At 41.5% G+C, this 27,664-nt stretch overlaps 1 protein-coding gene across 2 annotated transcripts in view; it reads right to left on the reverse strand.

Moving 5' to 3' along the window:
* Positions 1-2,477: 2,477 nt before the first annotated feature.
* abca7 (ATP-binding cassette, sub-family A (ABC1), member 7) overlaps positions 2,478-27,664 on the reverse strand; it is a 32,088-nt gene continuing 6,901 nt past the window's right edge. The window contains exons 9-50 of one of the 2 annotated variants that reach the window (XM_072389260.1): positions 27,336-27,573; positions 26,738-26,877; positions 26,323-26,439; positions 26,012-26,209; positions 25,488-25,693; positions 25,043-25,219; positions 23,057-23,279; positions 21,812-22,033; positions 21,447-21,651; positions 21,044-21,157; positions 20,340-20,511; positions 19,954-20,085; positions 18,665-18,804; positions 18,424-18,561; positions 17,330-17,574; positions 17,082-17,139; positions 16,760-16,962; positions 14,282-14,411; positions 14,154-14,177; positions 13,778-13,923; positions 13,538-13,662; positions 13,139-13,246; positions 12,696-12,885; positions 12,330-12,424; positions 11,795-11,827; positions 11,567-11,672; positions 11,390-11,464; positions 11,062-11,231; positions 10,646-10,823; positions 10,075-10,190; positions 9,596-9,740; positions 9,233-9,356; positions 8,323-8,452; positions 7,614-7,740; positions 7,271-7,333; positions 6,795-6,901; positions 6,571-6,712; positions 6,291-6,425; positions 6,060-6,163; positions 5,780-5,872; positions 5,364-5,613; positions 2,478-4,359 (exon numbers count right to left, since the gene is read on the reverse strand). In XM_072389260.1, coding sequence (XP_072245361.1) covers positions 3,907-4,359; positions 5,364-5,613; positions 5,780-5,872; positions 6,060-6,163; positions 6,291-6,425; positions 6,571-6,712; positions 6,795-6,901; positions 7,271-7,333; positions 7,614-7,740; positions 8,323-8,452; positions 9,233-9,356; positions 9,596-9,740; positions 10,075-10,190; positions 10,646-10,823; positions 11,062-11,231; positions 11,390-11,464; positions 11,567-11,672; positions 11,795-11,827; positions 12,330-12,424; positions 12,696-12,885; positions 13,139-13,246; positions 13,538-13,662; positions 13,778-13,923; positions 14,154-14,177; positions 14,282-14,411; positions 16,760-16,962; positions 17,082-17,139; positions 17,330-17,574; positions 18,424-18,561; positions 18,665-18,804; positions 19,954-20,085; positions 20,340-20,511; positions 21,044-21,157; positions 21,447-21,651; positions 21,812-22,033; positions 23,057-23,279; positions 25,043-25,219; positions 25,488-25,693; positions 26,012-26,209; positions 26,323-26,439; positions 26,738-26,877; positions 27,336-27,573 — 6,297 coding nt within the window. In that variant the 3' untranslated portion in view covers positions 2,478-3,906. The remainder of the gene's footprint in view (positions 4,360-5,363; positions 5,614-5,779; positions 5,873-6,059; positions 6,164-6,290; positions 6,426-6,570; positions 6,713-6,794; positions 6,902-7,270; positions 7,334-7,613; positions 7,741-8,322; positions 8,453-9,232; positions 9,357-9,595; positions 9,741-10,074; positions 10,191-10,645; positions 10,824-11,061; positions 11,232-11,389; positions 11,465-11,566; positions 11,673-11,794; positions 11,828-12,329; positions 12,425-12,695; positions 12,886-13,138; positions 13,247-13,537; positions 13,663-13,777; positions 13,924-14,153; positions 14,178-14,281; positions 14,412-16,759; positions 16,963-17,081; positions 17,140-17,329; positions 17,575-18,423; positions 18,562-18,664; positions 18,805-19,953; positions 20,086-20,339; positions 20,512-21,043; positions 21,158-21,446; positions 21,652-21,811; positions 22,034-23,056; positions 23,280-25,042; positions 25,220-25,487; positions 25,694-26,011; positions 26,210-26,322; positions 26,440-26,737; positions 26,878-27,335; positions 27,574-27,664) is intronic. The other variant, XM_072389261.1, reaches the window with a different exon arrangement.

The following is a 27,664-nucleotide window of genomic DNA, read 5'->3' on the forward strand; positions in this document are numbered from 1 at the left end:
GAACAGTTTTTATCAACTATGAGGAAAGAGAAGAAGACGGGGGCAGTAAAACAACTAAAACCTGAACCAGGTGCTTGTCCACTGATTGTTGTACAGAAATTAATTCCCAGGATCAGAACTGTGAAGTCAAAGGAGAAGATAAAAACCACCGAGCCAAACAGTAGGATCACTACAGAGGAGGCTACCACACCTGAGACCTCAGGGAATATAATGAGGCTTCATGTCAACCTGATGCCTGTTTTGGCCTCGGCCAAGGAGCAGAAGGAAGAGGAAGAGGAAGAGAAAGAGGAAGGTAGCAGCTGCATAAGCCAAAAGAAACCAGAAAACGGTGGCAAAAATTACCCATCTGTTAGCAAATCAGTGGAACTGAAACGCAAGTCAGGTGATTGTAATTTAGGATTAACTTCACAGGGAACAGAAACCAAACAACCACAGCGTCCTCCGTTTGTGCTGACGGCTAAAACTCAACCAAAACCAGCTCCTGAGTGGGGTGATCGTCAGAGATGCTCCACGCCTCTTCCTCCGATCTGTCTGTACCAGCAAGCGAGAACCACCGCTACAAAAGTTACAGCAGACACACCAATAACAGGACAGGAGTCCCACAGCGGGTCCTGGATGGACAACTGGCTGTCCTCCAACACTGTGGGTCAACTTCCAAACCAGTGGACTTAGTTGTATATGAGAGTCATTTTAGGGCATTTTTTCACCCATAGAAGTGTGTAAATATAAATTTAAGGGACACTCTGCTGATTTAACACATCAACACTATTATGGTGTAGTCATAATGTAATGTGTGCTGGTCTTAATTCTTGATATTAGGTGTCCTTACTTTAGTGTGAGAGCCCTCTGAGGATTTAGAATAACCTGGAGCACCAGCATTAAAATAAGGAAAGTCAACTCAGGTTCAATCTTACTGCTGTTTGGAGGAAGAGCAAATATTCTCTGTGGCATTTGATGGACTCGAACATCTTTGAGCAGAGTTCTTAAATCTTGTGCTTCTTGTGGGTTTTTCCTTCAGCAGCCCATTTCTCTGCAGAAGATGTTGTTATCCGTGGTGTTTTCAAAGCCATCTTTGGCTGTTATAGTCTCCACTAGCATCAGTGCTCCACACAAAAACAGGATAAATCCTAATTAACACAAGAGTACAGAAACACTGATTAAACCATCACGAAGCAAGTGAAATAAACACGTTGTAAAGCTGTAAATTTGAAATGAATTAATTTGTTTTGTTGTGAATTTGACTTGAGGTTTTATGACTTCACTCATGCGTCTGCAGAAATCTGCCGAGTTTCACCTCCCTGACATCTCCATGTCCAGCCTCGACGTCCTGCTGCAGGCGGTGACACAGAAACTGAAGAGGAAGAGAGGCGATGACGCAGCTCGTAGAAGAGTCCAGTCTGACCACGTCCTCGTGGCTCCCAGTCACCGACACTTCGGCCAGCAGGAGGGACGCCCAGCCTTCATGTACGTTTGGTCAAAATGTTGGTTCGTGTCTAATAAAGGCTATTTGATAGGATTATTTGATTATCTTTGATGCAAACTGTTTCACCAGACACGGGCCCATTTGAGCAGTAACGCTTCTGAGTGCGACTAACTCCATCATCGGTCCATTTTTAATGATTTAAACACAACTCTTATCCCTCAAAAACTAGATAAGTTACTAAAAAAAGTTACAAACGCTTACCTTGAAGAAAGTTTTAGGAGTTTATTCAATACAAAGAATTTGGAGGAGTATTTATATAAAGATTTACTTTCTGGTTACTAGTTATGCCTTGCAAATTTTGAATACGTGTCTAAATTTCCTCACATTTAAGAGAAAAATTAACCTAAAATATCACAGTAAACATACTTGTGTATAGAGCTCAAATATAAAGCGTACATCTAAACGTTAAATCTAAAATGATATCTAAATCTAATAGAAACAGATACACACATACCTCTCATACACCGGGTGAGATATGAAACCCACGATTGGCTTTAGGCGGGTTTGTGGTCATTGGTCGAGGATACGCAAAGGGGCGGAGTCAGTTTAGATGAACGCTTCGTGTTTGAGCTCTATACATGTTTATAAGTACGCTTACAATGTTATTTTAGGTTAATTTTTAACTTAAATGTGAAGAAAATGTGATAAACAAAATAAGTAAGCCATAACTTAACTAAAATCTTTACATTTCGGACCTCATGGATTTAATCCTGTGCAAACTTTCATGCTTAAAAGGTGTGAATAGAACTTTTTAAGTAAGTAAAACCATCAATTAGTTTATTTTTGACTTTTTTCCCCCTCTGTAAACAGAGAAGCAGTTACAAAGACGTCGATGTGTAGCAGGAGAGTCAACAGACAGATGAGGCTCCCCCCACTTTTACTTCCACCTGAACCCCCACTCATCCTCACCCTGACGAAGAAAAACCTCTGGACCTCCACCCTGTCGCGGTGACACTCAGGCTCACAGTCAGCAGCTGTGTTTTAAAAACAATACTGCAAATCAAATGCTTTTATTTTCATTCAGAAGAAAACATTCAAGACACAGTTTCTCTCCACATCATCGTATTTTCAGGATATGACTAAAGTGGATGCCATTCAGTAGTACAGACTTTCACTGCAAAGTGAGACACTCGACTTCAACAGTAGGTTTTGCATAATTTCAGCACATTTAACCGTTTTTTTTTTTTTAAATGTTAAATATATTTCATCACAGTTTCAGCAGCGGTTGAAACAGACATTAAAAGTGGGAAACGGAGCAGGAACATCACAGCTCTCAGCTGCTGAAGGCAGTTCATTACACCTGTTTGAAACTCTCTTGTAATGAAAGCCTTCTGGTACTTTTAGATAGTCTCATGCCATGACTATAGATACTATAGTAACAATCTTTTAGATATGTAACAGTGCATTACAGTGCAGTAACAACTTTGGATATTCTTCAGTCAGCAACGCCATTTGTTTAACAGCAACAAATAATTTATGACAAGAAAAAAAAAATTCACCAAAGGCAATGTGTTTTCTATCTTTGATTGTTTTTTTTTTTGCTATTTCTTTGATCTGATTTGGAGTATTTGGCATATTATCATTTATAATACAGTTTAAACAACGTGGAGTCACACCTGTAGGTCTGGAGCCGTTTCAGCTGTTGTATATTTTCACAATTGAATGAGGTTTCAAGACTTTTCGAGGTCTAGTGTGAACAAAAAAAAGTGACGTATGATGAAAAACAAAACATGACTTCATTGTTAAAGACAAATAACTGAGACGATTCTTAGTCATACATATAGTTACAACCTTCACCGGACAGTGACTTCAACTATAAACCTCAGAAAATAAATTAAAAAAAAAGATTTTGACTGGTAAAAGACAAAGTAAATGTTGGATTTATAAAAGAACAATGTAATAGTAAAGAGGTAATAGATACTGTAAATAGTCCTGTGACAACCCCTCGAGTCATTTCTATATCTATCTATAAAATCCTCTTAATAAATTACATGTAACACTTGTATTCAGCTACTGTTTGAGTGTCTGCAGCATTTTCTGGGTTAAAGTGCTCTCTGGAGAATAAAGATGAGACTATAAGAGGTCAACTGACTGAGTCCTGAGGAACACAACTCATGGTTTTTACACTATTCTTTCAGGATAAATACAGTTTCTCAGGGAAGATGAGAAGGATATGGTCAGATTTCCGATCCAATGGAAAGGGTATAAAGCTACCGATTTGTGAGGAGGTGAACAAGGCACCGCAGCTATCATGACGATGGACTTTTCTTTTTCTTGACCCACAATTTAGTCAATTTTTTCTACTCTCCACTATTTGGTTGATTCATGTTGCTGCAGACTCTGTACAGCATTAAAATGAACACACAAGAAGTGATAAAACGCTTCTGTCTGTCTTTGGTCCACTCGTGTTGCGCCGCTACACTTCACAGCGAGCTGTCCTGTGAGTTGGAGCTGACTATAAAGAGCTCAGAGGGATCTTTGCTGCTGCTCTGCGCTCTGCGTTTGGACCCGTGAGACTTACTGGATTCTCCGTTAAGACCAACGTTGCTGCTGTTCGATCCGCTGCTGCCCATCTCCCGAGCCTTCTGCTCTGCCTCTGGTAATCTGCTCATAGCCATACTGCTGCTTTGTTCGCCGTTAGACCTGAGCTTGTTGGCTTTGGCCTTTTTTGGTTTACCTACTTTTGGACTGCTGTCAGGTGATTTTGCAGGCAGCTGCGGAGACTTCCTCAGCTGAGGAGGTGTGATTGGTGGTTGTGGTTGGACCATGGGCAGGTTCATCCGGGTGGGCAAGTTTATCTGCGCCGCCCCGTTGCCGATGACAACATCTGTGAGACAGTCGTCATCAGTCTGCTCCTTGGCAAAGCTGACGAACACCTACAGAAGTGGAGCAGCATTAGTGACACGCTGATTTATTCTTTATTATAAGTCATAATTCCTTATCAGTCTGCTCATCAGAGTAATGGTACCCAGCCACCTTTCTGCTTTTGCTGTTGACATGTCTATGCGTGCATGCTAGTGTATCCAGTGAATGGATGGAGATGGCATATGTTGTTGGCTGTAGTTGCTTTTTCAGTTTAAACATTTAACTCGATGGGTTTTGGCCAATATGATAATTGTTTTTCCATTCTTGCTTCATTTAGGACTTTACATGTTCCACATTACAGAGTTTCCCTGTTGTCGTATTTCTTATTTAAAGTATTGATTATTTTTCATTTCATACAACTGTTTTTTCTTGGCAGCCTGTCCAAAGTGCACGCTGCCTGTCGGTCGATGGCTGCGGCCCCCTGCATCCCTGAACTGGACCAGATGGGTATGAAAAATGAACGGATGGATGTTTTACACTGCCAGTGGGTCAGTTTAGCACCCACAATGCATTACTTCAGAGCCATGCTGTTGTATGTGCAGCCATGAGCAGAATGTGTTCAAACATTATCCTGCCGGCAGTCCCTGAAAAATACATCAGATGGGATGGCAGCACATGTTGCTCCAATGCATCGTTCAGCTGTTGTGCTCTGGCTCTGTTCCCAGCGCCACTCTTCTGGTCTGAGTGTGTCTTCACACCTGCATCTAATTACCTGGGTGAGCGGCATGTTCTCTCTGGGCTTCGCTCAACTCTTCCAGCAAGGTCCACTCTTTATAAGCCCATTCTGCTTTCTTCATGCCTCTCTTTTCTTTGATTCTGTTTTTCATTTACATTTCAAATAGAGCCCCAACAGTTTTGGAAATGGGGTTGTAAGAATTGTCATTAAATTATATATCTTTTTCCTGATTTCCTCTAAAAAGTGATATGAGGGCAAAGCTCTTGTTCCTGATTCAACATCAAGACCATTACGCCGGCATTTTGTAGAGATATTGTTCATGTTCATTATCATCCTCACCTGGTCCAGCGTGGTCTGTGAGACAGAGAAGTCCATGATGCCCAGCTCCTCGCTGTTGTTGGAAAGCACGTCAAAAACACGAGCCAGGCAGCAGGCGTAGGAAGGCAGCTGGTACTGCAGTACGTTCTGGTGCTGCTCCTTCAGCTCGATGCTGGGGAAAGATTTCTTCATGTAGGCGCTGACGGGACACAAGTCGGGGTCATAATTAGGGTCCGCCAAACGGACGATGATTGTGTATCCGTCGCCAAACCTACGACACGGACAGAAAAAGATAAAAAAAATTCAAGACTCAAAGACAAAAAAGCTTCAACAGTTTGACTGCCAAATCTTGAAAAGTGACACATACACTTGAAATGTAAATAAGCGGTGAGTGTCAACTGAAAATGAAACCATGGAGATGAGTAAAGTGTGGTTACCTGTTCTTAAGGTGCTGCACAGATCCAAGACACTGAAACCTGCCGTTGACCATGATGGCCATCCTGGTGCACAGAGCCTCACACTCTTCCATGCTGACACACAGAACACAACCATTAACACAAGCTTTGCTTCACTATAAAGAAACCTTTAGCTGTAAATATCTGTGTCTTGGTTGTTTTCAGAGCTGCACTGATGAATTAGTCTTTCTATGGTCACCAAGCATGTTGATACCCAGCACACAGAATCATGTTAAAATAATGTCCATCTTTATTATCCCACCTGTGGGAGGTGAGTATGACGGCTCTGCCTTCTTTGGTGACGCTGAGGATGCAGTTCCACAAAAATCTTTTGGCTTTTGGGTCCATCCCCGTGGTGGGCTCGTCCTGACAGAAATGAAAGGATAAAGAAAAAAAAACAGTGTAAGTTAAAGCGATACACCTTATGGTTTAAGGTGAATTATTTCTTGAGGGTTCATCTTTAGTGGTTGCTCTTTAACGGTTTTGTCCTAACCAGAAATATAACAGACGGAGCCCCGATGAGGGAGATGGCAGTGGAGAGTTTCCTCTTGTTGCCCCCGCTGTAGCCTCCGGCCTCCTGCTCAGCATACTGAGTCAGCCCAAGCTTCTTTACCCCCCAATGTGCCACCTGCAGGACAGAAGAGAGACCTCACTGAAATCTAGAGGTGCCCTCGCTGAATGCAACACTGAACAAGCTCCCTAAATTAATCCACAAAGCCAAACACTTTGCTGTATCTCTCTTCGCTGTAGGGTCTTCTGCCAGATTACGTTACCTTGGTGACAGACTCCTCTGGGACGCCCCGCAGGCGGGCGTACAGCTCCAGATGTTCCCGACCGGTCAGCAGGTCACTGATGGCGTCAAACTGTGGACAGTAACCCATCAGCTGATGGACTCGCTCCATCTCTGTCAGCACACTGAAAACCACACAAACATTTCATTTAGTAGATAAACCCTCTGTAGAGGTTTAAGTCAGCGCAGCTGTGGGGACGTTTGTACCTGTGATGTTTGAGGAAAGCGTCTCCATGTGTGATGGGTGTATCTCCGGTCAGCATGCGGAATGTCGACGTCTTCCCTGCTCCGTTCACTCCAAGTAGGCCAAAACACTGGAGGGCAAATCCGTAACAACCCGTTGTTACAAGTATAAAGGAAGGATTTAAAATGTAGAAACCAATCCCCTGAGATTATGTGAGGGTAAAAGGTGAATTTAGCAGCAGAGGCTAAAACGGTAGAAGAAATATCAGCAGCAGGATTAACTGAAGCATTTTTAGAAACTGCGGCACTACCTGTGGAGGAGTAGTAGTTACAGTGAGAAGCAGCATAAAGAGCAACACTTGAAGTGAGAAAAACGGTTGCAGTTGAAAATGATCACTGCAACACATAATTTCACAAATGCACAGATTATAATAATCATGGAGCTACATCATACGTCTTCTCTGTATTGTGATATAATCGGTGGCGTGTAAATCTCTTACCTCCCCGCGGGGAATCCCGAGGCAAAGACGATCCACTGCTGGCTTTCTGCCTGCTTTATAAACCTGAAAGACAAAAAGGTTGGGAGATTAGTTGGTGCTTATGTTATGTGAACATGGCTGCTACAGCTAAAGCAGTGTCTGTTTGTTTCTTTTTGTACATATTTTGACAATCAATGCATCTGATTTCAGCCCCAGTAAAGAAGTTCTTCAGTTCTTAAAGTCAGGATTTAAATAATGCTTTTCTTTATAGAACCTGTTCTCATCACGGTCTGTTGAATGCAGACCTTTAGCGTTATACAGTAGCATTATGGAGGTGGAAACAAACTATTCCAGCTGTTAGTACCTTGCTCAGGTCTATCACAGTGAGGATATCTGACTGCGCTTTGCTACTTTTGACTCTCTCTCGCTCCCTGGCGACATCCTCATCCTCGGGACCAAGAGGAGGCAGCTGAGGCTTGGTCCACCCCGGCCTGGATAAACAGACAACATCATCCAGTTTTACTCATGGAAGAAAGTATAAATGATAAATGTAACATTTCTACAAACATTTCTATAAAAATGTTAGGAGACTGTGTAAAATGTAAACAAAACCTGAATGCAGTGATATCCAAATCTCATGAACCAACTAATTAATTAACTATAGAAAAAATATCGAATGAGACATTTGGCACAGGTACAACAAAAGTCTCCATCTCTGGTAGTATGGGGGTGCATTTGTGCCGATGGAACTGACAGCTTGCACAGCTGGAAAGGCTACAATTACACTTAAATGTATATACAAGTTTTACACCAACATATAGGGCTTGCATATTTCAGCAAGACAATGCAAAATAGGTCAGAGAAGATCCAGGACTGCTGAGCAGATGAAAGAATGAGAGAACATTCTTCCCCAAAAGGAATAAATGAAAGATATAAAACGCAATACTGGTAAAATGAAGTCATGATTCATTTCACACTCACAGTAAGTGAGACGACAGGACTTTAAGCTTAAATCCCTGCAGGGTATCTAAAGGCAGAAACAGCTACTAACAGAGCTTTGTGATGACAGTTACCTGAAATAAAGGAAGAACTTGTACTGCATGAGGATGGTGAAAATGAGGAAGATAACACCCTCAACTGCCATGGCGAACAGGTTCTTTCCCACAAAGTCCCACTGAAGAGGGTCCGGAGTCTGTCTGGCACCTGCGGGAGGACACATACAACATTATTTGCAAACATATATATCTATATATCTTTTTATATTTCTAAGTAGGAAGGTCTATAAATATTTGGAAAAAAATTGTATCATTGAGCTGTTTACCAAAGGGCCTTAAAGTTACAGTCACATGATCAATTTACTTAAAGTAACTCTAGAGAATAAGGCAAATATTAGTGATCTCTACCGCTTCCTTGAGCTGATTTCTTTGTATTTGCTTAAGTCTTCGCTTTACAGGGAGATGGAGATAATTAAATGCTCATCAGTTAGAGATTGTTCCTCACAAGGCTGTAAGTTGTATCGAGGTTTTTCTTAACCACAGAAAGGAAGTTGCCATCATCCATCCCTTTCTAGTGTTCCAGAGCAGACCAATGTCCCCGCTGTGATGGATTTGTTTAATTAATAAGTGATGCAGATTCATGATAACCCGCTCGACTTGGTTAATAATTGAAGGAAAAATGAAGGAATAGCTCACAACTGCCCTGGGTAGAGCTGTTGAATCACCTGTCCATTGGCATTTGAGCCCCAAAAAAAAATTGTTCTTCATATTAAAGAGCTCTTACACACTTCCACTGATGCAAATATGAATACCCCAAAGATTAAAGCTTCTCATCAGGGCCAATATTCTGTTTATTAAGTGGGTATCTATTGTCTAACTGTGACTTTATTATGTGTTGGTAAACAGCTAAAGAACAGAACAAAGAGCAAAGAGTTTTAGCTTTGAAACACTGAACAGATGTTTGAAAGACAAGCTGATGAATTCATACCCAGTCTCTGGAAGGCGTCTGAGATGGCCTGGCTTTTAGCCATGTCGATAAGACCACGTCCCAGACAGAAATGAGGGAAGATTAAAAACACCTTCTTTAAGATCCTGTTGACATAGTTCAGATGCTGTAAAGACAAAATCATCCACAAATCACTCACTAGTAACATTGTATGAAATCATTCAGTGTCTCAAAAAGAAGGATCATTTGTGGATTATCGCTTATCCAGACAAGTTTCTGAATTCTGACCGATCAAGCTGGTGAGTTCCTGTTTAATGTTCAGACATATATTTGAGCTCTTATTTATTTTTCCTTATTTCTTGTGATGCAATCAGTGAAATAATGTCCTTCTTTTGCAGATTGTACCTCATCAACAAATAACTCCAGGACGAAGGTGGCGATGCTGCCGTTGATTCCGATGAAGAGGTTGATGGAGGTCAGCACCACATAAGCTGTGCTTGGGACGGTGAAAAAAAAAGATGCTGGGTACATAAGAGGAGTTATGGACCACCTAAAAAGAATAATTAGACACAAAGGCCACAGTTAAACCGGTGAGGTGGGACAATCATCTACAGGTAAACAGTCTCTTCTTTTGTAGCTACGTATCAAACAAAAAGATCACAAAAGCAAAGGTACCAGCAGTGTACAAGAGAGAAATCTGAGGCTTTGACATAAATCTCGGTTAAATGTAACTTGAGAAATGAGACAAAGAGCAAAAGAAAACAGCAGATCCAGAAAAAAAAACCCTAGTCCTTTTGATAATTTAATCTAGTCCGATATGATGCTGTATGCCCTTAAAGATGTTATAGTGAAGACAGACATCAGTGAAGTCAACTTAGACATACCCATAGAGTAGGAGGAGCAGGATAAGAGCAGGCAGGTTGGTCTCAGAGACATACGACTTTTGCTGGAAACCGATGAAAATCAGCACGACTATGGTGGCCGGGACAGCGTAATTCAACTGAGAAAATCACAGCAAGAAATATGTAGAAGCAAAAAATTAAAGAGCCCAATGCTTTATCCAGGTAATACGTATGATTATACAACAGGCGTAACGGTGGATCACTTATAGCAAAAGTAAAGTGTGCACTTTTGGTAAAGCTGACCACCTCCACTGGTGTGTTTTTATTTCTATCAATCTTTGTTCTCTACTGTAAGGTGTGTGATGGTAGCCACCAGCAGCAGCATTTACAGTAATCACACAGGCTTTCATGTGGCATCAAGCTATTTGTTCAAATGTAAATGAGATTGGGTTGAAAATAGGATTAAATTAAATCTCTGGACTTCGCACAGCTGCATGAATATTTTTGAACTCCATTGATAAGGTGAATTAGTGACTAAATGGTGACTGGTAGGAATTACAATGACAGATTTCATATTTCCTAAAACAAAAAACTCTGAGATCATGTGACTGACCATGTCCCAGGAAAAGTTGGCCAGCCAGTAGGTGATTGGTTTGACCCCGCTGACGAACTGCAGATGTTTGGCCTTGCTGACTCGCTCCTCAATCAAAAAAAGAGTGAAACTGGCCGGCACAAAGGACATGGCAAAGATCACACAGATGGAAACCAGAACATCCACTGATGTGGTCATCCTGATGGAGGAAGCAGGGGAAACTATTTAATCATCTGATACTGATGCTAACAACACAAAAAGTTGTGAGGAAAGCAAAGAAAGACTTTGTGGGGTATAGAAATAACTAATAAATAATAAATATAACAATCCACCGAGGTGGGTGACAGGTGTCAGTATTAAGACAAAAAAGAATAATGTGGCAAGCACAAGAAAGTAAATCTTCTAGAAACAACTTTAAATTTCAGCTTTAAGCTTACATGGCCATTTCTGTGAGTTGCTCCTTGGTGAGGTTGAGAGGGTGATTGTAGGCAGTGATGCCGTGTTTCATCCTCTCCGGTCCGGGCGGCAAGCTCGCTCTCAGCAGGCCGTTGTTCATCACGTTAACAAATGACACCATGGCGTGCCAGCCTTTGTTGTTGTACCACACCTGAGTTCAGCAAAGACAGCAGACATCAAACATAACATCAGAAAAAGTAGAACCAGCTAATGAAGTCGGGAAGACAACACCATTACTGCATGCATGTCAGAGAGGAACTTCCTCTTAAGGGTCACAAAGACAGGTAAAAACACAACAACTGTATGTACCTTGACATTGTTTTGACTGTGCAGTCCTCCCAGAAACTCTGGCAGCTTGTTTAGCAGATGGTTCAGTGAACTGTTCTGTGATTAACCAAAATAGGTTTAAGCATGAGAATATTATCCATAAAACATACAGAAGGCTTTAGTCTAGTGATACAAAACAACCCAGAAACCTCTCTGTACCTGTGGGACATGGTAACGAGTTTTGATTGCCATGACTGAATCTTGGAGATGCTGGACCTGAGACACACTCTGGGTGGCATTACCCCCCAGGGAGAAGCCTCCATATCTGCAACACAGATATTAAACTTTACAGTTAACTTCGACCCACTACAGGAGATGAAAAGAAACCAGTGTTACAGCTGTGAACACTGTGATATTTGGCCTCTTAAATGAAGTTTTGCAGCTTACCTGAATTCATTCACCCACTTCTTAGATTTTAGGCTGAGAAGAGAGAAATCAAAGGTTCAGTATGTAGGATTTAGTTGATGATGGAGAAAAGGGCCATGATTAAATATCATCATTGTCAAGTATTATGTTTGTTGAGATGCTAAAAAAATATTATAATTACATGTTAATAAACGCCCTCAAGTCTGATAATCTGTTTCCAAAACATAAACTGGCAGCCTGGCATTGCAAGTTAATGCGTAAATCCAAATTAACTTCAGTTTATTTTAGATTTCCAAGCAGCGTTACAAATGGACAATATGTCCCTGAATGCAATCAAATTAAAAATCTAAGAGGAGACAAGATACATGAGAGCAGCCTCAAAAGGCAACAAACATAACGCCTGAGCAGCACCCCAGTGAGAGATCGTGCTAAATTTCTCCTCATCACTGTTAGAACTGACCCAGCAAGCAGACGATCGGGTGGAAATCTGATGACTAAGAAAGACATTTTTACCTTAGCATTGGCTGCCTAACTAATAAACTGACTAATAAGGTACCTTTTCTTAAGAATTTGTGAGTAGGTCTTCACCAGGTAATCAGAGATATTATAACTTGTTAGATTCTGGAGGATGTCTCCAGTCGGCCTCTTAATCTGAAAAGAAGGCAAATTAAAATGTTTATCTAAAAACAAAAAGAGCCAGCACACTACAACACACCATGCAGCATATTTCACTATGTCCTGCCATAACTAAGTGAACATTTAAGGAAAATGTCACAAGACCTGAAATAACTTAGTTTGTATTTAACAACAAGTCAGGTGGAGATATTTTCAGTTCAATCTACAGTTTCTCAGGAAGTTTTCAGATAATTCAGAAACAGTAAATTCTGTACTTAAATCAGTCTTGACCGAACACCAGACTGACCTGCGGAGGTGGAAGCCCACCAGCGCCCTCGGGGCACTCGGGGAGCATCCGGCGGATGTCCTCTGTGCTGCACTGACATTCAGGTGAGGGTCTTTCTCTGCTCCAGTTTCCTCTGCTGAACATCTGCCAGGTGGAGTAAGATACCTGTGGCCTCATGAACATGCCACCCCGCTCTGCTTCACACTGTTGGCTAAATGAGTGATATTTGCCTTAAGCCCCAAACGCAACTTTCAAAATAGTTTCCAAAAAAATCCAAAACTTTGCTCAAAGCAGATGCAAGTTCTCCTGAATGCCAGGGGAAGTTATCATGTGCATTACTTCCAGTTGTAGTGTTTCCAAAACCATCTCTTGCCATCGCTCAGATTAATGGTTATCACTGTCTTTATTACTCTTCTCACTAATGCCATTGGGACAAGGTGTTAAGTTTACAGAGATTATCTTACGTGCTGTTATCTTCTTCTTCTTTTTCCATGCACTTGGTACCAAAACCTGGCCGGTCCAGCAGAGCTTCCAACAGGTTTTCCATGGCGGGGTTCCCAGGGTCATCATTACTGTAAATAAACCAGAGGTTGGTATATTTCCATAGATTTTCTGTATCCAATTCAGGGTGTTTATAGGGGACTATCCCATCAGGCAAAGGGCAGGGTACACCCTGGACACGTCGCCAGTCCATCACACAGCCACACAGAGACAAAAAAAACATGTGTGGTTTGGGTCAATTCAGGATCATCAATTAACCCGACATGCTTTTGGACAGTGGGAGGAAGCCTGGGTACCCGGAGAGAACTCAAGCTTATACGGGGAGAACAAAGGTCAGGGCCAACAGATGGCTGAGGTCCTACCTGAAGAAGGTGTACTGTTCTCCATACATCCAGGGCTGCAACTGGAGGGCTGGGTACTTCCCAAACGGAGGAGCAATGAGGCTGAAGAGCAGCGCGATCAGCACGAACAGAGCAGGCAGAACAATCTTTAACACAAATAAAGCTTCAGCTGAGTGAAGAAGACTTGACAGTTTATAAGTCAACTTACTCAGCGAACTTGACTGTAACCATAAACCCCTGCTTTGAACCCAGCTGTCAAACCTGAGCGAGCAGTCCCCTGCGGCTCCTACGAGCGTAAAGCCAGCGTTTGATAAAGAGAGCTCTCAGCTGCTGCAAGGTCAGCCACCAGCCGGTCAGAGGCACCCCACCTTGGCCATTTCCACTCAGCAGGTCTGTCTCCTGAGGTTCTACAGGCAGAGAAATACACTGTAAGAACTCACACTGATATGTTTGGTTGATGAATATACAGGCCTAGACAGGGACTGGGACACCTTTGATATGACAGAATAAAATCTGCCTTACACATACTTACACATTCTAGAAAAAGAGAAACATTTCTTTGAATTTAATATTTGGGACCAATAGAAACACCTTCAGACTAACTAATGATTTTCAGAAAGTGGTGAACTGAAGGTACCTCGTTTACGAATTCTTTTCCTCCCTGGCAGCATTTTGGAAAGACAAACAGTCACAATCTAAACGGATGACTGGCTGTACTTGACAAGTGATCTGTAAACACGTGAGTGTGCGAGTGAGTGCACACACCTGGATCTGGTTCTTCAGTGGGTGGCGCCTCAGCTCGGCTCTGCTCTGATGGCTGCTGGCCGGGGGTGGATTCTGCCTGCTGCTCTGACTCAGCGTCCACGCCAGTTTCCTCCGCCACGCGTAGAAAGATCTAGAAAGGACCAGGGTGGTCATGATAACACAATCGAACTGTTTTAGAAACACAACAACCCAATCAACCCAGTCAATCCAGACTCTCTGATCCCCTGATACTGACATCACTCTCATCAGGCACTACTTTTCTGTCCTACCACACAAAGCTGCAGACAGTAAAACTGCCTCCACTAGCTTTACATAAAGTTCAGAACGGCATAGAGTGAGAGGCTAATTGACGCAGAGTAAACCCATTAAGCCCATTATGAGCATGGCTGCTCCACAAATATCCAGCCTTCTTGATAAATCCCACTTGTGTCATTGTATACACTCACTCACTCCCACACACAAACCAAGTAAAGTTGGCAGGACAAGCAAGCTGCACCGTTGTTGGCCCTGATGAGAAGTTTAGGCATCACAGCCCTGCAACCGTTTTTGCTGAACTTCCACAGCAGTTTAAAGCGACACTGGCTTTTTTACTGCATAGTTAGGAATATATTCATATATTTCTACAAGCTTTGAATCATCAAGATCAGACACCAACTTTCAGTGCATTTAAACAGTTAGAACAGGTAATGATGTCAAATATGATGATTAAACATTTGTAATCTTATTGTAATGTTTAGTGGTTAGTAAACTACATTGTATTTATTATATAGGGATAACTTCCTCCATTTCTAATCTATTTCCTAAATTTGCTGGAGGATCATTTGTGCAGCTCTATGACTGTTAATCATCAATATGTTAATTTGTTTTTATATCCTGCTAACATTATACTTGCTACCCTGTAGAATTTGTTTAAAAACTAATGTGACTAATATGAAAAAAAGGTGGGATGCTGCGTAAAATGTAAATAGAAATAGAGTGCAAGGATTTTTCAAACCATAAACCACAATAAAACAGAAAACATATGCGGAAAGTGGAAAAATCCAATATCTGATGAAAAAAATGAGCTCATTTCAAATTTGATGGCAGCGATGCCACTCAAAAACGTTGGGACAGGATCATGTTTACCACTGTGTAGCATCCCCAGTCTTTTAATGAATATTTGTAAAAATCTGTAACTCAGGAGATCAGTTGTTGAACTTCTGGGAGCAGAGCATTGTCCCATTATTATCTGATTCTAGCTGATCAACAGTCCTGAGTCTTCTTTGTCATATTTTGCATTTAACGATGCTCCAATTTATATGAACAGGTGAAAGCTGATCTAAGACCTGTAAATACCTTTCAGCATCGATGGTGCCTTCCCAGATGGGCAAGTTGCCCAGTCCATAGGCACCAATGCACCCTCAAACCATCAGAGATGCAGGCTTTTGAACTGAGCTATTAACAAGCCGGATGGTCCGTCTCCCCCTCAGTCCAGAGGACTTGGCATCCATGATTTCCAAATATTTAAATGTTGACTTGTCTGACCACAGAGCAATTTCCCACTCTCCCTTTTAAGAGAAGACCTGTGTGTGGCATCTGTGGATAATGCACCCATATGGCTTCTTCTCTGCGTGATAGAGCTTGAAACAGCATTTGTGGATGGCACAGTGAACTGTGTTCACAGACAATGATTCCTGGAAGTGTTTCTGAGCCCATGCAGTGATTTCCATGACAGAATCATGTTGTTTTTAAGGCAGTGCTGCCTGAGGTGCCTGAACATCACGAACATCCATTATTGATTTTAAGCCACATCCTTTGCCCATGGAGAGGTCTCCAGAATCTCAGAATCGTTTGATGATATCATGTTCTATAGTTTGTCCCTTCTTCAGACTTGTATGCTGCTTTGCTCTTGCTCCATACTATTGTGGATACATACAGATACAAACAGTATTCAACGCAGTAAAGAGCCTCATCTCCAGACTTTTTCAGAAAAATCCCCTGTGTTTAATCGTTACCCCTGTCACATCTTTTTTGAGATGTGTTGCTGCCATGCAGTTCAAGATGAGATAATATTTTTCATGAAATAGTGAAATGTCTCACTTTCAAAATAGTTTTGATGTGTTTTCAATGATCTATAGTGGATAAAATATTGGTTTATGAGATGTGCAAATCATTGCATTCTGTTTTTAATTCACATTTTCCATAGAACACCAACTAGTTTGGAATTTGGACTATTCTCTCTTGCACGTTCTATATATTTTACGTCACTTCTTCTCTCGTTCTGACTTTATAACCAGTATTGCTGGATTTGATCAATCCTGCTTTCCAAAACTTGAACCACTAAACACTTTAAACATCACCTCTTCCACCTTGGTAGTTTTCATTGGAGTTTTATCAAGCCCTTAGGCAGTATCACACACATGCAACTGTCTGATTTTCACATAGCCACTAATTTGGTATTTCTCCTCGTCTTGTGAGCTGTTCATGACTATAACTCACCTCCTCCAGCGTGCTGTCTGACAGTCCGTAGCTGCTGAGGCCCAGCTCGGGAAGTCTCTGGTCTAATTTTGACAGGAAGACAGCCAGGCTGCTGTCTTTGGCAGCTGCCTGCGGCAGGTTGATCACTGCCTCTCGTTTAGACTCCTCCACGAGCCTCGCGCCAGGGATGTACTGCTGCACCAGAGATAGCAAAGCTGCCAGGCCTGCCGTGGAAAAGATAAGTCTTGTGTTAAAGTGATTCTTGTGTGAATGAATCGAACACTTTTCTCACACTGGGGCAGCACAATTCACTGGGGAAGCAATGAGTTTGATAAAAACTCACATGAGTTGCTCGCCTCACTTCCAAGTCCAGTGTCTTCACTCAGGGATGACTCAGTGTCCTGAAAAAAGCAGAGTTTGCAGAGTCAGTAACTGTCCTCCTCATACTCAAAATTTTGCTTTTCTATTTGTGAGCAAATATCTTTTTTAGCTTGAGTTGTTTGACTGCACTGTTGTTAATACTCGACACCCAACTCAACTAAAAATAAGTTTGTTAGGTTTTCTACTGAAACTTTAAAATCATAAGCCAACCTTGACAAGTGCAGGCAGCTTATTGGTGCTGGTGCTGGCACTGGTGCAGATACTAGAATTACTGGGAGTGCTGGTGTTCATTTCTTCCCTCTTCACCACAGTCAGGTAGTAGCCAGATCCCAGCCGAGATTTCAGGAAGAGTGGTGATCCGTAGCAGCAGAGCTTACCCTTGGAGATGATTGCGATCCTGTCACCTAGCAGCTCCGCCTCATCCATGTAGTGAGTAGATAAGATGATGGTCCGGTCTGATCCAGAAAGACGGCACACACAAAGCCACATGTTTTGATGACTACTTTTACATTTGAATGTTTCGCTAGGCTCATTTTTTGGTAATTTACTTGAGATGGGATTCTTACAATTTCTTAAGAACACTCAGTTGTCATGCCAAAACAGTCTGACATGCCTTTCGATTTACATGAACTCATTCAGTATGGTTAAATGAACAGCTGAGCTGAGCTACAGTTAAAGCTTCAGTTGGCCATTTAATTGGATTGTTGTTCTGAAATCAAGTCATTAAACAGAGAATGTCTGAAACTGTAATGGTGGACTGTGCGAGGAAACGCTCAAGATATTCTGTTACTTCTAACTTTCTCTGTGTGAGATCACTGATTTTCATTTACAATTTCTGAAGTTGTATTGTTTGGCCATCTGACTCAAGAAAAAGAAAAATATGTGAAAGAGAGCAGCTTTGTTGAGAATTTGGCTGTATTTATATACACTTAAGCTTAAATGTTCTCACCAAAAAAAATGCAAAAAAAGATTAACCTTTTGATCCAGCGTGAGTGCTTAAGTCCTTTTAAGCCTAGTTGAGCATATATATGTGCGGAGGAATTTGATCTCCTGCTGCATTATCTCGTGTGTTAGTCTGGCTTTCACAGCTTCGACTTTGTACGATTTCAGTAAGATTCCCATGTTTACATGCATTTCTAATGTCTGGCGTTGGTGTGACTAACACAATAATTCTCTTTTTAAAAAAGTGGAATGTACACATGCTTATTGTTTCACAAGGTCTCTCTTTCTTGTGGCTATTTAAATAGGGCTTTCCTCTCATCCTACCACTCAGAGACGTAATGAGATTCAATGTTCCACAACACCTTTGCGGTATTTCAGCAGCAGATCCCAAATCCCTCTGCGGGAGTAGGGGTCAACACCAGCTGTGGGCTCATCCAGGACAACCACCTTTGAGCCTCCAACAAATGCTATGGCCACAGACAGCTTCCTCTGCATGCCACCTATCAGACAGACATGCAAACAGAGAGAACATTTCAAATTTGAAAAAGAAAACAAATTAGCTGAGTGTACATGCACACACTGAATCCAAACTAGTGGCTTTACCAGACAGGTTCCTGGTCTGCTCGTGCCGTTTGTGCAGCAGGCCGACATCCTCCAGCAAAGTGTCAAGTTCAGCCTTCACCTTTTCTTCAGACAAACCCTTTAGACAGCCATAAAACCACACATGCTCCTCCACTGTTAGTCTGATGGAAAGAGAAAGATATTCAAATATGGAGAAAAAAAAATCGGTTTAAGATGTAGTATTCCATTAAATAGATGACTTAGAAAAGATTGCTCACTTTTTGAACACTTGATATTTTTGCCAGCCTAAACTTTAACTGAAGTTTTTGCACCAATCTTGCACTAAACATGGTTTTCAGATATGTAACACATTTAAAACAGTATACAGATCCTTAACTGAATAGTTTTTTGGGCCTCTTTGATAGCAATTATAGTATTGTTACAGTATCGTCAATATAGATTTGCAAACCTCGATTTGGGCATTATATCTTATTCTTTCTGGCAGACTCAAAGCTTAAGCAGATCGGATGGCAAGAATGTGTAAGCTGCCATCTTCAGGGCTTGGTAGTGTCAAACAGTGTTAGTCAGAGAACGGTCCTGAAGCCAGGCCAACATAGTTTTGACTGTCTTTCCTTATTGTGCTAAAACATGCAACACCACTTTGGTTTCAGGTCACATGCATTCTTCAAGTACATCTCTGTATTTGGCTGCATTCATCATTCTCACAGTTTTGACTCCGTCACCATGTCGCTGCTCACCAGACTCACCTTGGTACTAGAAATACTATAACATCCTGCTTCACTGAGGAGTGGCGTTTGCCTGATGATGAGCAGCTGCTGATGTTTAACAGACACGGTGCTTTGAATTCCAGCACAAATAGTTTAATTTTCGACAGATGTGATAAGATAATCTTTTTCCTCATGATTTCATAATGCTCGACTGGTAAATAGACATGTGTCTTTTCCTCATGGTGACCTAATCTATACAGAGGCATAAAGGCTACTTTAGAGTGATTGTTGGGTTTTTGTTTATTGGGGCCACTGTATGCCACCCAAAGCTTTAGAAATAGTGAGAGTTTATTGGACTTCATTGCTTTATCATTATCATGGAATGCACAGTAAACTGGGTTGTTTGCTTTTCAAAGCTATTTCAAACCCAATCGGTCTTTTACAGGTGGTCTCTGACCCAGTTTGATACACGTTAATTTCACTGTGGCATTACGGCTTAACGAGTGCGGGGAGGAAGAGTTAAAAATGCCAATTACTGTTAACTTAAAATCAAATCTTAAGCACAATAAATCACTGCCTTTTACACAGGATTTTGAGCCTTACATATCGAACAGGACATTGTGCTGCGGACAAACTCCCAGAGTCCTCCTGATGATGTCCATGTCATAGCGAATGTCCATCCCCTTGATGTACATGGTACCAGAGGTGGGCGGAAACAGGCCAGTCAGAACAGAACTGACAAATGTCAAGCACAGTCAGAGAAATATCTTATTACAACACCTTCTACATATGTAAAGACATTATGATCTCATTCCTGGTCAACTATAACAAGCTATTGTCACCGTAAGTGGCGACAATAGCACTTGCACACAAAAGGCGTTCATATAGACTACGTATATGATCCCATTTATACTAGCAGTCATTGAACAGAGACTGAGTTACACTGTAGAGGGTGATTTTTAGGACAACTTTCAGTCTGGAGCTCTTACATGGTGGTGGTTTTGCCGGCTCCATTGTGGCCGAGAAAAGAGGTGATCTGCCCCTCGTAGAACTTCAGGTTGAGATGATTGACGGCAACCTTCCCTCCTTTCTTGTAGATTTTTACCAGATTTCTGATGTTCACGCCAAGGATCATATTAATGGGCTCTGACTCAATGTTATCTAAATACAGACATAAACAGTCAATATAAAGTAGATAAATGGGGATAAAAACTGATACACATCCGAAACTAATTACTACTCTAACATCAGTTATTATTATGGTTATAATGCAACAAAACAATCTGGTCTGGGTTGATGTCTCAAATTGAATTTAAGTTGTCGTCTTTCCTCAAACCTTGTTCATTAATGGGCTTATAGTCTCAGCTTGTTACACTAATTTGCACTTAATGGTCTTAAGCTTACAAAGCAGCCATTATGGTCTTTTAAGATGCAAGAAGAGCAAAGCTGAAGACTTCAATTAAAACTGAGCTCTTTCCTCTCAAATGTGACCAAGTGCTTACCAGGTTTTTTTTTTTTTTGTCTAACAGCACAATAATGAAGTGCAATGAGATGACTTCTATTGTGACACTTTGGCTCTACATAAATAAAACTGAAATAGATGAACTTTAGATAGGATTCTCCCTGAAGACGACGACAACAACAAAAAGAGCTTAACTGGACACAACAGGTAATGAGCAGCAGCCTCTCATACCTTCATCCTGGTCCGTGGGTGCTGGTGGGATCGGCATGCCAACTTCAAGAGGAACTCCACCCCAGTAGTTGAACTGAAAAATGAAGTACCAAGGCCTGGGGACCCCATACTCACCTGGTGCAAAGAAAAACATAGACTCATGCACCCACACAACTAAAGATACATGTCTGAAGTATAGCATTCCCCTGTTAGGTTGTTGTTGTCTCTGACCCCACTGATCACTACACTGTAAAGCTCAAACTATGATAACGTAGGAATCTCCACTACACATGAGGGCTCTTCTGACCAAACCCCCAGATGAAAGTGACAGTCAAACTAAAATTTGTGGTGTGGTACACAGGACAGGAGATTACACTCAATCACAGCAGCCTTTCATAGAAAGATAAATCCCAAATTGTCATACCAGGAAAAACGGCTTCGATGTACCAGGCTGCGATGGCGTAGAGAAAGGCATCCACATAAAGCATCATTATAGAAGTCGTGAAGCTGTATAGGTCTCCTTCTACAGGGCTGACCCGGAGGTTGAACCACTGGATACCCACACCTTGCTCCTCATACTGAGAGAAATAATCGCAGCCAAAGCCAAAGGCCACAGGGGACAACAAACTCTGAAAGATAGAAAGATAAAGCGTTACATGCTGTGAAGCATTTAACTTAACCATCATCTGAGTTCTTTTTAAATGTCACAAATCTTATTTCACGTGAACGGGACAGCTCCAAAAGTGTCAGATGTAGTTATTTGTTGTGAAACGCTTATAGTTTACTCACAGCTAAGATTCGGTGCGTAGAATTGAGGTGGTCTCTCCAGGCAACGCACAGCACGTAAGGTAGATAGAAGCTGAAATAGATGAGCCCTCCGCAGGCAGCTGCCAGGTTGGCCTTGGAGAAGAACGTGCTGATGAGGAAACACTGCATGATGGTAGCAGTGGCAAATGCCATGAGGAAAAAGAAGACAACGGTTGGGTCGCTGTATGGCAATATGTCACCCCACTGAGAAAGAGAGAGCAAAAGATTATCAGTTGGGTTAATTCAGGAGACAAATTTCACAGCTGTGCTCAACATTAAAAAAATTCAGACGGTTAAAGGGGAACTCCGGTATTTTTAAACCTAGACCTTATTTCTGGCATGAAATATGTTTATCTACTCACCGAGAACAGTTTGGCTAAAGTCGGTAGAGTCGGTAAAGTATTTAGATAAGCAACAAAGATGCAGCCTCTGAATAAGGCATTATCTGTCTTTATTTCACCAATACTTTAAGAATAATGAATGAACAAACGCGTACTATTGCTCTGTTAGCACATAGCTACTGTATTGTGGCTACTTGCAGCTATAGGAGAGCTAACGGAGGGAATTCTACACACACCTCTACTGGGACCACTTCATCCACACGCATGGCTGCAGCACAGCTCATTCACTCCGGTAAGAACGTCCATCTTACTCAAAGTTGTCGTTCACATTGTCAAAATTTGATAAATATCCTGCCATTTGCACAAAACTAGCAGTAGCAAACTCTGTGTGAAGTTAGCCGACTGTCACAGAGAAAGGAGTAAATAAAATGTGCTCCAGGGGGGCGTCTCGATGAAGTCGTCCCAGTAGAGTGACGGAGTAAAAATACCTCCGTTAGCTCTCCTATAGCCGCAAGTAGCCATATAACAACACCTATGAGCTAACAGAAAAATAGTACACGTTCATTCATACATTCGTCTTAACGTATTGGTGAAATAAAGACAGATAATGCCTTATTTAGAGGCTGCATCGTCCCTGCCCCATTAACTCCGTTATATGGATATATGCTGATTGTGAGTTTTCTAAATAGCTTCCGAAGGATGCCGATTTTTGCCAAACTGTTCTCTGTGAGTAAATAAACGTATTTCATGCCAGAAATAAAGTCGAGGTTTAAAATACCGAAGTTCCCCTTTAACTGTATATAAGTGAAAATGCTGTTCACATGCTGTGTTGCAGTTTAGTATTTGCCCTTTAACATATTCCGAGTTGAATAAGTGGTCATCGCACCTTGAGCAGAGCAATAAGAAGCGCTGCAGAAATCAAGAAAGGAACCAAGCTGCTGATGAACCAGCTGAACCACAGCGTTCCTGTACCCAGACCCATAATCCTCATGGTTTCTTTCAGCCTGGCCTCCTTCTCGTACACCACACCTTTGACGATCATAGCCACTGAGTAGATCCAGGCCAGGGTCATGAAAAGAGGCAGGGAGCGATTCAGCACTCGAAGAAAACTGTTTGAGAGGAAACATCCATTTTAATCTATGAGCTGATGCTGAATAATAACACAATCCACGGCTTCATGTTGTTAATCAGTTAACAATTAAAGTTCAGTCCTTCTTAAGAGGTTCTCAGTCTGTGTCGTCTCGTAAGTGTGATCCAAAAGTGCACATTTGAACTGGTTTTAAACCGAATGATTTAATATAGGCTGATACTGGTACAGACAGAGATATTGTCAATGTTTAGGCTCAGGTTTGGTCTGCAGAGATGCAGGGTTTTTTTTTTAGATTTGCCAACATTCCAGCTGGTTGACAGAAACCTAACTGCAGCAGGTTGAACCAGTTGATTCACATTGAAACAGTGTGAACTTAACGGTTTTCTTTGTCAAATTTTACATTTCATGATACACCAATAGTTTTCTGGTGAAAAGGCAGGCCAGTCCAGCACCCTGACTTTCACTTTAAAGCCATGCTGTTGAAATAGATGCGGGATGCAACTTAGCATTGTCCTGCTGAAATGTTCAAGAACTTCCCTGGAAAAGTCTGTCTGTATGTACCCTTCAGCTTTGATGGTGCCTTTTCAGATGTGCATTTTGCCCATGATTTTAAAAAAAAGAATTTAAAATTTTGATTAGTCACACCACAGAACAGTGGGCTTTGGCCCAGAGAGAATCAGGTTCACATTTGGCTCCTTCTTTAGAGCTTTAACCTGTATTTATGGACGGCACAGTGAGCTGTGCTCACAGACAATGATTCCTAGAAGTGTTCCTGAGCTCTTGCAGTGATTTTCAAGACAGATTCATGCCTCTTTTTGATACAGAGGTGCGAGGTCCTGAAGACCACAGGCATACAGTACTAATTACTACATTGTAGTACACAGTACACAGAGATATGTCCAAATTCTCTGAATCTTTTGATGATATAATGTTCTGATATGATATCATGATTGAATGTTCAAAGTCTTCACAGTTTTACATTGAAGAATATTTCTCTGAAATTGCTTCACAATTTTTTTAAGTGCAGATAGCTGTGAGAGACTCTGCCTCTCTAAGGTGCTCTTTTTATGCCTAATCAATGACAATTAACCTGACAAGTTGCAACATGTTTCACCAGCCGTTTCTTTTTTGGTTACTTTAACTTCCAGTGTTTTGTTGCCCCCATTCCAACTTTATTGAAACGTGTTGCTGCCATCTAATTAAAGATAATTCTTATATTTAACGAAGTAGTCAAATGTCTCACTTTCAAAATATGATGTTTTCTACACTCTATTGTGAGTAAAGTATTGCTTTATGAAGTTGTATTGTTTTTATTTAGCCCTTTTTTTATTAACTGGGGTTGCACTTCTGTCGCTCTGGATTTTGTTGTTTTGTGTCACATTGAGAGAGACACAACAGACTCTAAAATCTGCTTTAAACAATCAGAGCCCCTTCATTTAGATCCATTGGTAGAAATCTCATTTCAACTCAAAATAAGAGGTAACTCCATTCTGCAAAAACACAGGATTCTGCGCTAAAATTGTGGATTCGTGCTGGCAGGATGAACAAGGCGTGAGTCTACCGACGATGAACCCTTAAAGATATTATTAATTATAGGGGTGTGTATATAAACTATTGTATTTATGGTTTAATCTTATTTGTTATTTCTATGTCAACATTTGACCCCACCATTAAACTTCAGAGAACCACATTTTCAGATGAGAAAGATAAAACGAGGTGTCTCGAAGCAGCTCGAAGGCATTATGACTGTAAGCGCAGTTTACAACAGAAGCCATCACTCACACATCGTCCACATAGCAGGGGTAAGGCATCTGCTGGATGTATATCCCGGTAGTCTGTTTAACTCCAGTAAGCAGGCTGCTCACAGCTCTGTCCACCAGGTCCTGAATGTAGACAAAACCGCCCCAAATGTAGCGCATATCATTAAACGGGTCAGCAGATGGTCCAGGATCCCAAAACCTGAAAGCAAGACAAGACGTACACGAACTTTCAAAAACCTAAAAATCTTAATCAATTGGTTGAGCTTCCTCAAAATGCTCCAATTCTGTGTTTTTGGAAGCCTCCAGTTCTCAGACAAAGGTAAAGGATGAATAAACATTCGACTAAACCAAAGACCATCCTGCACAGGAAAGAGCTCAGAGGCGTAAAAAAGGACGCCGTCTTCGCATAATTCAAAAAGAAAGATCTATTGATACTTCTAAAATAGAAGAGAATTAATCCTCAGTACCTGTCCTTGATCTTATTGGTCCGGGTCACATCATCAATATCCATTCGGATCTTGTAGGTGACGTGGGGCGGGAGCTCCGTTGAGGATGTGTTGGGCAGCATGAAAACCACACCCGCCCAGAAGTGCCTGTCCTCCAACAGCTCCAGAGCTCTGTTAATCAGCTGACCCTCCGTGTCGTACCCCTCCATTTTGTTCAGGGAGAAACACTGAGGAAGAGGATGAGATTGTAAATGACTGGAGGATGATATGTTTAGCATTTACCTGTAAAGTGTACCCAGGATTCAACATTCACTTATCTCATATTTCTGATCTATTATTGTTTTTCACATCACAAATCTAGAAAATCTACAACAGAAACAGCCAGGAAAGAGAAAAATAACAACAACAAAGTTCACATTCAGTCTACGATCATTCAGTCTTTGGTCAGCATTTTGTCCAACTTGAAAGCTGTTTGTTTTTTTACTTTCTTGCATTTTTTGAGGGAAGCATAAAATAAAAAATATAAGAGGGTGAAGTAGGAGAACCTCAGTGACTTGTGCAAGAGTGTTGATGGTGTTTCCGACATCATTGTAGAGGTCCAACCATGAAGCTGGTGCCCCTTGCTTCCTTGGGGTGTCTGGTGGGGGTGTAGACAGGAAACGAGCGATCTGGGAGGCTGTCCAAGGCGTGTTTTCCAAACGCATGTTGATCAGTACAGCAATCTCCGGACGCCTTAGCAAATCCTGTTACAACACACACAGGAAGTGCACTCGATGTTGAAAGGGTTTTTCTAGCATCTGGTGCGTCATAACAAAATCATCAGTCATGAAGTGGGAGAGCAGCAGGTGAGTAACACCTGCAGAAGCCGAATCTCCACACTGGTCTCCATGTAGTCCTTGATTTGTGGTCCCACCTCCTCCCAGGCTTCACTGAGATCGTGGAGAATCTGCATGTCTTCAAAAGTCTTGTTCACCTTCACAGACACAACTCAAAGTTGGCTTAAACAGTCAAACCCATCAAACAAACCAAATACATCGAGGCAGGCCTTTGCTTTAAGTGTTAAATAAGGCATGTTTTTGTGGCATAAAGTGACAGCCTGGAAACATTAAGTTAGTGGTAAATATAATGCACTTGTCTGCAAACATCCAGCAAATTTGCTGGTGTTCAATCCTGTGATCAGTCTTGATGAGTTCTACTTTGTGTCATTCGTGGATTAAAAGTTAACTTCAGGTTAAATCTAAAGAGAGTTTGTGAGTTTTGGCCTTTTGTACCTCTTTCATGACTTTTTGTACCACAGGAGTGTTTGGTGTGTACAACAGCTTTCCGATAAACAGAGGCTTGATTCCTCGCCACACGATGCGAGACAGGGGGTTGGACTCCAGGCCTTGGATTAAACTTCTACAGAACGGAGCTGCAGGAGGCGAAGAATCGACCAAACAGGACAATTCAGACAATAGCACGCCACAGCTGGGGTGTGATTCTCAGCAACATCGTCCTAATTTCTGGTCTTGTCATAAAATGTTTCCATTTATGGTCATTTGCAACCTGCTATAACATAAGGTTTGTTAAGTAGTTTGAAAAATTGTATGATGACTTAAACCAATCAGATCAATGAAGCACCACAAGCAGAGTCAATCATTTAAATAAAAATAATATCTGCTGTTAAGACTAAAACCTTCCCATAACCAACCACAGGATGCCAGTTGATCAGAACTTTAGCGTTTTCGCCACAAATGGCTTTGAGTCTTGGACGGTGGACTCACAAATCTTGTAAATCTCGTTATCAGAACCACCTGAAAAGTCAACAACCTGCTTGCGACAAACTTGTCTACAAAGATGAGAATAACCTTTTTTGCAAAAGCGTCTTACTTGTGTTGTTGTTGGTGTCCAGGTCCAGGTCCTCTGTGCCGTTTTTGCCCAAGAAAGACTTGATATCATTGTTTTCATACCAGTTAAGTGATGGCACATGTTCGCCTCCAGTCTTAGGATGGCCACATATGATCTTTGAAAAGGCTCTGAAACTTTCTCTGGGGTGCGCTTTGCGATTTTCAGGCAGTAGAAGATCCAGAGCTTCATTCATTTCTGTGAAACTCGAGAGGGAGGCGAGCTGATGGAAGACAGAAGAGGGGCAGAAATGAAACAGAGATAAAACATAAAAAAAAACAGTGTAGTGTGTCAGAAAATATTGAAAAACACAG

Source organism: Leuresthes tenuis, unplaced genomic scaffold, assembly GCF_036924035.1.
Source record: "Leuresthes tenuis unplaced genomic scaffold, fLeuTen1.0.hap1 SCAF_7, whole genome shotgun sequence".
NCBI lineage: Eukaryota > Metazoa > Chordata > Actinopteri > Atheriniformes > Atherinopsidae > Leuresthes > Leuresthes tenuis.